General features: G+C 38.1%; 1 protein-coding gene across 5 annotated transcripts in view; it reads left to right on the top strand.

The window, feature by feature from the left end:
* The window catches only part of PHKB (phosphorylase kinase regulatory subunit beta), a 71,900-nt gene extending 60,840 nt beyond the window's left edge, over positions 1-11,060 (top strand). For all 5 annotated transcript variants that reach the window (XM_068150571.1, XM_068150572.1, XM_068150574.1 and 2 more), the window contains 5 exons: positions 2,978-3,112; positions 6,749-6,878; positions 7,249-7,356; positions 8,641-8,781; positions 10,089-11,060. In XM_068150571.1, coding sequence (XP_068006672.1) covers positions 2,978-3,112; positions 6,749-6,878; positions 7,249-7,356; positions 8,641-8,781; positions 10,089-10,226 — 652 coding nt within the window. In that variant the 3' untranslated portion in view covers positions 10,227-11,060. The remainder of the gene's footprint in view (positions 1-2,977; positions 3,113-6,748; positions 6,879-7,248; positions 7,357-8,640; positions 8,782-10,088) is intronic.
* Positions 11,061-12,896: the final 1,836 nt, after the last annotated feature.

Below are 12,896 nucleotides of genomic sequence, written 5' to 3'. Positions count from 1 at the left end.
GGCATTCATGAGCAACACATCCCTTGGAAACAGTGTTTCAAGGTACTTCAACTATTTTATTCCAGATTTTCAGCACAATAATCTGTCCAAAAAGATAGCTTGTTCTTTTAGAGTGTTGCCTATAATGAGGACTTCAGGTAATAAAAGCCTTCTGTAGTTCAAATGTATTTGCTATTACAGCTATTCTTAGAAGGTTTTGAGGCACAAGGCATATTTCCAATGCTCAGCGAATGGGAATATGATATCTGGCATAGCGAAGACATTGCTCAAGAGCAGTTCTGCACACAAATATACTTCACTGCTGTGGTAAAGATCTCTCCTAACCTGTTGCTAAAAATGTCTATTTTTTTTTTATTCACTAAAAAACAACCGAAACACCCCCCCACAGCTGAACAGTATCCCTGTTACAGACACTCTGACCATCAGTTTCAAAGCTCTACCATTCTAAGCTATATAGGTCAAGATAAACTATACATTTCTTAGAATCCACAAATCTGAATCAAGTTTAATACATCATTTACCTATAGGATTGTTCTCTTCAGTTCTTTGATAAGGTGACCTTATCAGAAAGACTAGAAATAGTCTGTGCTAAAGTGTTCTATCCTACAGTACCTGCATTGACTTGGCTATTTATAGAACTCAATTACTTTATCACATTTAGGAAGAGACAGGTGCATTTGAATAATCACTTTTTTGAAGAGGCCAGGTGCTACTGACTGAGGTTTACAGAATCAGTGAGCATGCTTTAACATTAGAATTTAAATGTTCCATGTTTGTTTTTTTTTCATAGAGAAAATACAATATTCAGCACTGGAGGTAGAAACCAGCAGTCTCTTTTCTAGCACACAAGATTCAGCCTTCCAGTTTAGCAGTGCATACTAGTCATTATCAAACCAAAACCACTTCAAACCACCAGTACTGAACTGCAAGTACATCTCTTCTTTCACACTTAAACACCTTTTCTGTACTTTCTACAGATCATGTTACTCCTTTTGCCTCCCCTTCCTCATGCTCCGTAACTAATCCTTTTTGCAATTACTTTTTATTTCCTTCCAGGTTAATGCTTTTTTTCATTTTGGTGTTACCACCCACTCCAGTGAGCAAAATTAACCTACTCCCAGAAACACCATTCCAGTTTAATAATGATTCGATTTAGTGCCTTGTTATTGATTTGTTTTCAGGATTTCAAGTTGAAATAGATCAAGTTCCTGACAGCCCTATTACTGTAAAAACCTCCAACCAACTGCCTTCTACCCACCTCTTATCAGTGAAGAGTTTGGTTGCAGGTCCACCCTTGAATTTGCTGTTTTGTAGGGCTACTGCAAAAAGAAAATGCCAGTGAATGACTTCCACACAAATACATTAGAGTCACCAATGAAAAAAAGAACCAATTCCTAAGCCAGTCGTGTTTGTCAGGATTAGTAACAGGAGAAGGACACTGTTCACCCACTAAAATAAATACATGCAGTGTGTTTTGGGTAACATACTATGTCCACCTTACCTCACGTTCTCTTCTGTCTTGCACCTTCAGTGAATGGTCGTAGAAACCTCAAATGTAAAGCAATGCTGAATCAGTTAGCCTAACCTCTCAGAATGTTCTATAGATAGTTGTGGTGGTTTAAGCCTTAACCGGGAGTTAAGAGCTCAGATGGGGGCAAGGCTGAGAATCAATCCCTTGCTCCCCCCTCCTCCCTCCTAACAGAGAGGGGGGAAAAAAAGAAAAAAAAAAAAAAAGGATGGATGGGAAGGGGACAAAGAAGAATACAAAACCAGTCTCTCTCTGAAGAGGGGCAGATGCAGCAGGGAGAAGGATCAGGCCCAACCACATGGCAGAGGAGCAGGAAGGGAGCTGCAGTAGCTCTCATCCAGGAGAGGCAGGAGCCAAAAGGAAAGCTAATGACTCCAATGCCTTCCCTTTTATACCCTAGCTGGGCAGGGAGGGGGAAGTGGAACAGATTCAGTTTCCCAGGGGGAAGATGCCCTGCAGGGAGGGCAAAGCGCTCTCAAGCCCTCCGCCCTGTTTTCAGAATGGGCGTTAACCCACCACAACAGTAAAAATCCTTCAGAAACCATTGTGACTTGAGTACCTTGCAGCCTAAGTAATCACACGCCTGTGCACTCTGGGTATTCTAATGACAAAGTAACTCTCTTAGGGATACTCTGTGTTTTCTGATTAATAGAGTAAGACTCTTTGATGTAACCCAGACTTGGTCAGGTGTTACATGATGGACGGTGAGAAGAAAAACTACTCGAGTTTCTTTTCCCCTACTTGAACTGAAGCAATGTAAATGGCAAGAGAGTGAGTTCAATGCTCATTTATTTTGCTTCAGATGTATCTGTACTTTATTTCATCTTTATTATATTAGAGGCTGTAGCACTATTCTATAGACAGTGCAGAATAAAATTCAGCATTTACTTCAGTAATTTGAAAAGTTCTGCTCTGATTCCTAAGGCTAAAAACAACAAAAAAACACTTCACTGTTGCCATATATTTAATCAAATACTTTCAAAAAACCAGTAGCAGAAGAAAGAAGTGAGTGCAAAAAGGCTTTTCAAAGGCTAAAACTATAAATAAGCCCTGGGACATTTTAAATTTAAAGTTTCAGTTTTTTCTAAATCACCAGCAAAATGCATATACTGTCAGAGCGTAATTTTGAGTACAAATTTTAACATCAAAAGGCAGGTAAGTCTTTGTCTTAATGACCATGGGATGTGATCAAATGGATCTTCCCTAAGAAATGGGTTGTGAAGGACACTTTTCCTAACCTGCATGTGATTCTTTTCAGTTCATATCACACTGCAAAACAGCACACACTCTGAGTAAATTCCACAATACAGCGAGAGTTGTGCAGTATTTGATACTGAGAGCCAAACAGCAGGACCATGGGGAATTATTATGAGTTGTTTTATTAGACTAATTTTTCATCTTTGGATACTTCATGCTGAATTAATAAATGTGTTGCTCTCTTCACTTCAGATGGATTATCCATGCTATGAAGCATGAATTGAAAATCCGTGCTGGGGATATGCCAGCCAGAGACTTGTACCAGATGTCCCCTAGTGAAGTGAAACAGCTTCTGCTGGATATTCTTCAACCACAGCAGCATGGGAGGTAATGAGATGTGTGGGTTTGTGGCACCTGTTTTTCATTCATAATAGGCTATTCAAGTAATTTTCATTTCTAAACTACTTTATGTACATCTGAAATCACCAGACATATGCAATCAGTGATACCCTCATTTAAGGAAAGGTAAAAGGCAAAAAAGCACTTTTATATTCTTCCACCTGTGTCCAGGTTCTACATTTGTTTCTTTTATATTGCATCTTCCCTTTTCCGCTTTGTCTTTGTGGAAGTCATAGCAGTAATCTCTATACTTCGGCAGTAATGTGATGCATTATATTCTTCAATGCCAGAAATTACTTAAGTAGATAGTATTAAGTAACCAGTAAGAATAGTGTCTGCTCTTCAATGCCCTCTTTCTTCTACCTTATTATATGAATTAAGAACAGATGGCTCTCTAGAAATCTCAAGAGAGAGTGGTGTAATCTTTTCTCCATGCTGTAACTAGCTGCTGGAAAGAGCATTCATTGTGATCCAAAGTGGGCAAGACAAAAGTTTAAATTACTATATTTCTACTTAACTATATTGGTAAGATGAAGTCAAAAGTCCTCCTGTAGGTTTTACTTGTAATTAAGTTAAAATTTTGCCCATAATCCTGCTGATAATTTCCATAGTCCTTGACTGAATGGATGATGGCCTTTTCACTCAACAAAGAGGAAGTCATATGACATAGTACTTATGCTCCTGCTTAATTAAAACAAATATTCTTCCCCCCTCCCCAAGCTTGAGAAATAAGCTCCTTCAACAGGTGTCTGCCCGCTTACCTAATTTGTGTGATGGAGAAACTCTTAGTCTGACTCTGTATTCTCTCCCCCACATGCTTGTCAGTGTCTTCATTGTGGTTATTAATGCTTTGCTGTTTAGTTGCAGTCTCTATGCATGTTAACATTATTCCTCTAAAACCTTAGCAGAATTACACTGGGGTTTCTCTTGACATCATCTTCATTAAATAATATGCTATTTAGGAAACAATTTAGTCACAGTAAGCAATTCAAGCACCATCCTTCATTAGAAATCTTACCTGAATTGTCACAGTGCTTTCTGCATTTAGTTCCGTTAACGTATGATAGCAGGGTCAGCAGTGCTCTGGTTGGTTTTTCTGAGGATGAATACTTTTTCAGAGGTTATCTGAGTACAAAAGCTAGCCAGCATATCCTTCAAAACTTCCTATCTTTACCTTCTTCCTATAGAGTATTACTAGCTCTTTTTTCCTTGCTCTTTAGTGACTTGGTTTTAAAAGTTCTTTTCCTGGCAGGAACCACAGAACACTGTCTCCTTGTGTTTTCTTTCTGCAACTGTTTTTCCTACTGTTATGACTTGAGAAAAAAAAAATCTCTGCTAGTGTGATACCATATATCACTGACAGTTGCTTTGTCATTCGTGAAGGTCTAGTGATATATTTACCTCTCTAACAGTCTCTCCATGACTAACCTCTCCCAAGGTTTTCGTGGAGGGTAAAATTTTTGCAATTTTCCTACCTCTCACATCAGGCTGGAAGATAAGATACCAGCTAGAAATAGAGATTTTGCCAACTAAGTGCAGACTTCCATGGATACTTTTTGACCTTTTTTTGTAGGTCTCAAGACTGCAAGTAGCCTTTTTTGGTATCATAGAATCAGTCAGGGTTGGAAGGGGCCACAAGGATCATCTAGTTCCAACCCCCCTGCCATGGGCAGGGACACCCCACATTAGATCAGGCTGGCCAAGAGCCTCATCCAGCCTGGTCTTAAACACCTCCAGGGACAGCACCCCAACCACCTCCCTGGACAACCCATTCCAGGGCTTCACCACTCTCATGGTGAAGAACTTCCTCCTCGCATCCAGCCTGAATCTCCCCACCTCCAGCTTCATTCCATTCCCCCTAGTCCTATCACTACCTGAGATCCTGAGAAGTCCCTCCCCAGCCTTCTTGTAGGCCCCCTTCAGATACTGGAAGGCCACAATTAGGTCACCTCGGAGCCTTCTCTTCTGCAGACTAAACAGCCCCAGCTCCTTCAGTCTGTCCTCATAGGAGGGAGCATTGCTCTTTTAATGGTCCAAACACTTAAAACTTACATTGAAGATTAATTTTTATTCAACACAAGATCTTTTTGTTATTTCATCAGGTACACTGGCCTCTGCTAAAACAAACAATCTTACTGACTAGTTGTAGTCTTAAGCAGCAAGGTAATCTTGTAATACAAACAGGAAAACTAACAATTAAAAAAACCCAAAACCAACCAAACAAAAAAACCCACAAAACAAACCCCCACACCACCACAACATATCAGCATTAGTGCTGAAATTCATTTGAACTAGGCTACAATACAGGCAGCCACCTTGCCAAGCAGTAATCTAAGTGTAGTTTTCCTAAAAAGGACTCAAATCCAGAGTGGTGAATCATGTGCAGTTAATAGCATGTTGATTCCTAGACTGCAGCTATCAAAACGTTTAGGTGTGGAAAGTTTCCATCTTTTCTGAACAAAGCGCTCCCTGAAGTATTTGTTTCTTCTGATGTTATAAAAGGGCTGATGTTAGTAAAGCTAAAAAGACATGAAACAAATTGAAAAAGCCTTTTGAAGGAATATTAAACTAAGACAAAAGTGCTAGTTCCTTTGCTCAGAGCTTTGCTTCCTAGCAGAGCTCTCACTACTATATTATATATAGAGATAGATTTCATACTTAAAATTCAAAACCCAGCTAAGGTCAGTAACTTCTAGGAAAGATCTTCTGTCAAGTATCTGCAGTACTACTGCACAAGCCTTAATTTTATACTTTGAATCTGCCAATTAAAATCACACCCATGCTGTCACTTCTTAGAGTTCCATCACTTGCAACTCAAACATTCTGGCTAAGGCCCCACTGCTCTAGTAATACTGAGAAAAGAACAACACAGAAATTACATTCCAGGCTTCATGGTTGTAGGTAAAGGAAAAAAAAAAAAAAAAAAGAGGTAGGGACAGTATGCTTCTGAAGGCAAACCAGAATTGTAATTTATGGAGAGTGTAACTCAGTTTGTTCAAAGCTTTAGTTGAACAAAGCCATTTTGTCAGATTCCTAAATTTACAGCCAGCTGTTTTTCTACACGCCATCATAATAACCTGCCTTCAGCAATCCTGCTGAAATACCTAACCTGGTATTTAGAGCAATGGGTATTTCTAATCCATCATCTATTGCATTTTGTATTTTACAGATGCAGTTGTATTTATGGACAGAGTTTTTTGCCTATTGTAATATGATAAAATACTGGGGGTTTCAGTTCGTATACATTCAGCTGTCATAGCTACCACACAGTGACTTTTGGGTTTGCTTATGGTAATTTGCATTGATTAGACATGATAAATTCAGCCTCCTACTGATAGTGTGCTGCACTGCAGAGATTTAACAGTTAATTCTTTTCCTTCTGTTAAATAAAGCTACAAACACACATCTAATGTTCTAATCTCAATCTGCAGAGCATCTTGGTTTTATTTGCTTTAGAGAGTACTGTACCAGAAAGCTCCCATACACTGCACATGTGTCATGAATATGGATTTAATATCACTGCTTACCTTACTGGCTCACATCACAGAACATGACTTGGTACTGCATCTCTAATCTTGGTTGTTTTTTTTTAAACTTCATATTCTCAATTTTCTCTGTCCACAGAAGCTGGCTAAACAGAAGACAGCTAGATGGTTCTCTCAATCGAACTCCTGCTGGATTCTATGATCGAGTGTGGCAGATCTTGGAGAGAACCCCCAACGGTTTAATTGTGGCAGGGAAGTTTTTACCACAGGTAAATCTGGCAGATATGCTAAGTTATTTCTGCTCTACCCAACTTATTGGGGAATTATTTTATCACTAATGTTTATTTTGTGCTATTATGTGTTACTTAAGGTAATGTGTTCCTGTTAAGATTTTTTTTTGTATTTTCGTGGTGAAATACAATTTTAATAGAATGGAATTCAGTTATTTCTATTAAAACACCTTTATAAAAGCTTAAGCCTAGGAGACCCTTTCCAAGTCATGAAATCTGCTCCTTTATTGATCCTACAGTAATCCTATTTCTTGTTTGAGTATTACTTATTCACAGAAAAAAGCTCACTTGGAGGTGGTTTTGATTTCATGTAAATGGTCTTTGAGTAAAAGTATTATTTGTTTTTCAGCAACCAACCTTATCCGATATGACGATGTATGAAAGGAATTTTTCCCTTCTAGTTGAAGATATGCTGCAAAATATCGACCAGCCAGAATACAGGCAAATTATTGTAGAGGTCTGTGCCCTACAGTGAATGAAATTTTATACTGTTCATGAGTATGTTATAGCTTAGAATTAAAACCAACATAGCTGAGGCTCAAATATTTGAGGAAATAGCATTTTAAATATAAACACTTGCTTGAGTGGTTTCTCCGTAGGTTTTGCATAATTAAACAAGTTCCTCTTAACATGTTCAGAATATATTAAATTCTTGATGTTCTTTCCCCTTTAGAAAAAAGATTAATATTAATGACAGTGCCAATACATTTAGGTCACAGGAGGTGAAAAGTAGTAAGGAGAACAAAGTAGCCTTCCTTCAAGTCCCTAGCCTTTGTCATCTCCTAACAGTTTCCTATGTTCTAACAGTTTGCCCTGCAACAAACCCCTCTTTCCCATTTTGCTGACGGTGTCTAGCGAGTTGCTTCATGCTATGGGGTCAACTGACTTCAAGCTTCCCTACGTTCCCACACTTAACAGTACAGCAAGAGGCTGTTTAAACTCCTTCCCCACCCCTGCACGTAGTGTGTACTTTGTGAACAGATCGAGAGCATCTGCACCGTTTGTAACTGACATCTGTGCTGTCAGCAGCATTCATTGTTAGCTCCCACGTATATGCCTCTGGTGCTTGTGAGTATACCTCCACAGTCAAATCAAATCCTCAGTTCTGGCTAACAACTAATGGTTGTGCTGCTTGCGGGAATATCCCCAGTTTTTGCTAAAAGTTGACAGAATTATCAAAACCCAAGATAAGCAATAGAGACTCTGCTGCCCACTTGTAATTATTATGAAAGGTCACTGGTACTCATGCTTGCCTTCCCATTTTAAACCTCTTTCAGATACAGGAAATGTAAATTCTCTCAAACTGTTTTTATTGGTGGCTGTTTGGGGTTTTTTATGAAGTTTGTCATAGTACAATTATTCCAGATGTGATTATACCTCAAAACAATGTTCAGTATTTGCTGCTTTTCACCCCCTCCATTGCCTGAACACCAGCATTTCTGTAGCCATGCAGTGACCTAAATAAACTGGAAAATAACTTCCTTGGCTCCCAGCAAAGTTAGATGTTCATGTCAATCATTACATGGTGCCCTTCACTAGATAGTCACCAGAACCTATCATCTTTCAGAAAAGCAATTCTTTATCAAAGTCAGAAATCTAGTATCTCTGCACTATTACCTGTGCCATTGTTAAACAGCTGCCTGTGTGAAAGAGACATATGCAGTTATTAACAGGACTTGTGTGTAAACCTGAACTTAAAATAAAATTCAAAGTCTTACAGTCTCTTTCTGTTACGTTCTAGTTATTGATGGTTATATCTGTTATTTTGGAGAGAAATCCTGAACTAGCGTTCCAGGACAAAGTGGACTTAGACAAAGTGGTGCAAGAAGCATTTCATGACTTTCAGAAAGATCACAGCAGTCCAAAAGGAGCTGAAAAACAAGTGAGTAAAATATGAATGTATTAGCAAACTTACCATTCTTATTGAAGTTAGCTATAAGTGTTAGCTCTGCATCCTTCAGAATAAAAAGCAACTGGTATGAATTCAGAGTGGAACACACGAAATCCTAAAATGCAAAACTATCCTTAGCCACTGATTTGTGTGCTGGAATTGCATTCATCACCTAACAAGCTTTTCATCTCTAAGGCTTAAAGTTCAAAAAAAAAAAAAGAAAGTAATTTGCTCATTAAATAGCTTTTAATGTTTACTTCACTGGCACTTTAGGTTTTATGCTTCAAATGCATCTAAAGATTCTCCCTACAAGTTTTAGTGCCTCAAAGCTTGGAAATTCTGTAATAAGCCCAAGTTCATTGAACTCATTGAAGGAGAAAATACAAGTGAAGCAGTGGAACTAGTCCCTGGTATTGAGCATGATCTTCCTCACTCTGACCTGGTGTTTCATTGTATTGTACACAAGATAGTCAGAAATACCTGTGCCCACTACTCTATTGATTCATATTGATATGCAACAGCACTTCCTATTGCTGAACTTAGCTCCTTTTCTGGAACCTGGCTATATGAGCAGTGGCAGTTAACTGTTTAGGCTTGTTCTACTGATAGTCTGTCTCAAGCTTTCCTAACAAACACAGCTAAAAGAACTCCAAAGTTGTCTGAATTACACTTTTCCACTAAACTGACTTGCAACTGTTCTCTACTCTTCATTTACTAGAACTAACTGACTTCCTGAACTGAACAATATAGAATTTGTCAGTAAGCAAATATTTCAACATCATTCACTGTACAAAGCAGGTGTTCTCTGAAGGAAACCTGCTTTGTTGATCTGATTTAATGAATTAGTTGATGTGCTACCTCTGGTATCTTCTTGGGATTAAATATTTTTTTTCTTCTGAACAAATCTTTAGTTGGTGTCTCTCCAATGTACACCTATGAGCCTGGTTCTCAGTCACACTGAGGTAGCATAGTGAGTTACTGCAGAGTCATCATCTCGATGCATGTTTTACAAGAGCAGTTGTTCTCTGACACTCAAACAAAAAAGGCAGCACTATCTATACAGGACTGGAAAATTCAGTAAGGAGATAAATGCAATGCATTTCAGTCATCTGTTTTCCACATAGTCAGGTAAGTGTATGTGGACGATGTGTGAAAGATGAGCAGAATGACACTATAGCTTCAGAGTCCAAAAAATACATTTGCATTTATAACCTATTTGCCATGTTCCTCTTGTTCACCTGTGTCTGGATGCTTGACATAATCAACACTAACAGAACCATCTTCTCCCTCCCCTGCAGGGTGACATGACTGCATTCTACAACACTCACCCAACTGGGAAAAAGGGAACATGCAGCTACTTGAGTAAGGCTGTGATCACTTTATTGCTGGAAGGGGAAATGAAATCAAGCAATGATGATCCTTGTACCATTAGCTAAAGCTTGAAACACATCATAGGAAATTTTGCTTTTTTAGTGTTTTTCTTGCGTATATTAAAATATTGTTCTGAAGAGTAACCCTGGCTAGTAATACAAGTTAAAGTAGTTTGCTAATGAAAGTGCCATTAAAGATAAAGTGCCACCTAATTTCTTTCCTGTCTCAACTCTGCAGCATGAGACTAAGCACATGAAGTTAGTTCTATGACATTTGATTAAGCTGAATGGGATTGTATTTATGATCTCCAATTGTGTTTCACATAGTTGGTAGCCTACAGAGAAATGAGATTTGTCTTTATACCTCTATTTATTTATGATTACAAACAAGTGTATTGTATATTCTAAATTAAATTCAGAAAATACCATCATTAACATGCATGCCAATCACTGGAGATGCAAAAGTCTTACTATTCTGTATACAAATTGGAGGTGAAGGTGAAATAGTTCTTTACATTTTTTTTTTCTGTATCAGTTCAGTTCACACTATATGTTTAGGTGTGTTGTAAAATTTACTAGCTGATAATTTGATATACAGGCTTCATCCTAAATGAGCCACTTTTTACCTCTAGCAATAAATAGCACTGCATTTTCCCAACCTTCTAAACACCTATAAGTTAATAAAGGAAACATGGTAACAAGGTAAATCTTAGTTTATAAAAATAGCATCCAAGCTGTATGTGAAGTTAACATCAATGGGGAAAAAAGTGTATTCTATAAGCTATCAATGTATTAGAGAATTCAAGATGGAAACACTGTGTGCTATGTTCTTTATTTTTGCAAAAATTACAAAAAGCAAATGCTTGTAAAAAACCCTGTCAATAAAAATACTTCAAGCTATTTGCAGACTCCATTATGTTATCTTTATGTGTTGACTACACTGTGCTACTACAATGGCCTTGAACAGATCATGGAAGAGGAGTTTTTATCTGAACATGTGGGCAGTGGTTAATGCTTTCAGGGTTTGCAGGACTTCCCCCAAAATCACAGAATCAATCCTTCTCAAGCCACCATGGTAGCATAATTTGTTGTTGGAGGAGGACAGTAAACCATTAATAAATTTATTGTCAAATGTTGTGGAGAATGAGTAAGGTTGGAAAAGCTAATTTGGGGCTAATAGAACAGTGGTCCTACTGGTTTTCATTGCTGTAACACGTTCAAGGAATAGTGGAGAGGCAGCAGGGGTGGGGTGAGGAAGGAAAATGCAGAAGAAACACTAGTTACTCACTATTTGGTACATTATTGTAGTGCCTTAGTACATTTAATAGTAGAATGTTTTCTGAGGGGCTGCAGCATTGCTTTGCTACAATGCAGCTACAATTAAACAGCACACTCCTGGCTCTGAATGAGCCACTCATTTAAACAGCAATCTAACTTATCTTCTGGGTTTTTTGTTTTGTTGTTTGTTTTGTGTTAGTTTTTTACTTCATTACTGCTTTAGAAGTTATCAACTGTAGTAATTTCCAGTTGCCATTTGCGGTTCTTTTAAGTGTTGCTTGCAGATCTATAGCTGGCCATGGACCAGTGATTACAGAGGTAGCAAGCATGTCCATTTCTAGTGTGTTTTTCTTTCTTTTCTAGTGTTTTTTGATGTATCTCTTGCCATACACTGAACAGGACTCATCTACAAACTATATCCTTTTGAGAGGAAACAATCCTTTAAATACAACAGCAGAGTAGCAGTTTTGCTTTTTTTACATCACTTGCCCCTCCTTACTGCTGCTTTACCTCCAGTTTCAAGTAAGCCTCAGGTTTGCTTATCTTGGAATGAACTGTGTAACTGCAAATAAATGAAAACCCCAGTCACCACTTTTTCTCATATAATCCTGGAATGAAATTCCATGCAAACCTTTTATGTTTTCGTTCATAGCCTTGAACATAATGAAATTGTGGCAATTTCTGTACTTCTACAAAATAGTACCTAGATTAGAAGATAAAGATACCAAAATCCAGCAGTCTGCATTCTCTGTAGCAGTTCTCATGTATGGAGGGATGATATAATTAATTACCCTCTTCCTGAAGCAGCAACAAGAAAGGAGCTTGATACAAATTATTGTTCTGACCTGGTAAGCCTACTAAATTGTAGTATAGAAGACAACACAAGATAATTAAAAGAGGAACTAACGTTTCTACAAAACTGTTTTCCTGCATGATAAAGTGTGTGAAAACATGGAGGGCAGAGAAACCTTGGTCACAGAAAGTAAGTAGTAAACCATACAGTTTGTTAAATACTAGCCTCATGTTACTCCAGCTATGACTTTACAATCTCTGTCCTGATTCCAGGGAAAGCAATGCATTTGGAGTGCCAGAGTAATAATCAGAAGTGCAACAATCAACACAGGCTTTTATGTGCTTAGAAGAACTACTGGCAATAGAGCTGCTGCAGCCAAGTCCCAAAGGGTTCATTACTGGTTCACACCAATCAGTTCCCTTGTTGTACACACTCACTCCAAAACTTGAAAACCAGTTCTGCTTACCAGGGTCTAAAACTACCACACAGGGAAAATATCCAAACATTGGGGAAACAATAGTTGAAACAGTTTAAAGTAAAACTACTGAACAAAAGCAGGTCGCTTTTAAACATTTTTTTCCTCAGAATCCTTTATCAGATACTCCAGGGTAAGATCAAATTAATTTGGCAGCAAACCACAAAACCAAACAAAAACCAACCACCCA

The sequence above is a fragment of the Melanerpes formicivorus genome, unplaced genomic scaffold (genome assembly GCF_026170545.1).
Source record: "Melanerpes formicivorus ecotype bairdi unplaced genomic scaffold, bMelFor1.0.p_v2 SCAF_20, whole genome shotgun sequence".
Classification (NCBI taxonomy): Eukaryota; Metazoa; Chordata; class Aves; order Piciformes; family Picidae; genus Melanerpes; species Melanerpes formicivorus.
This window is presented reverse-complemented; position numbering and strand designations above follow the sequence as displayed.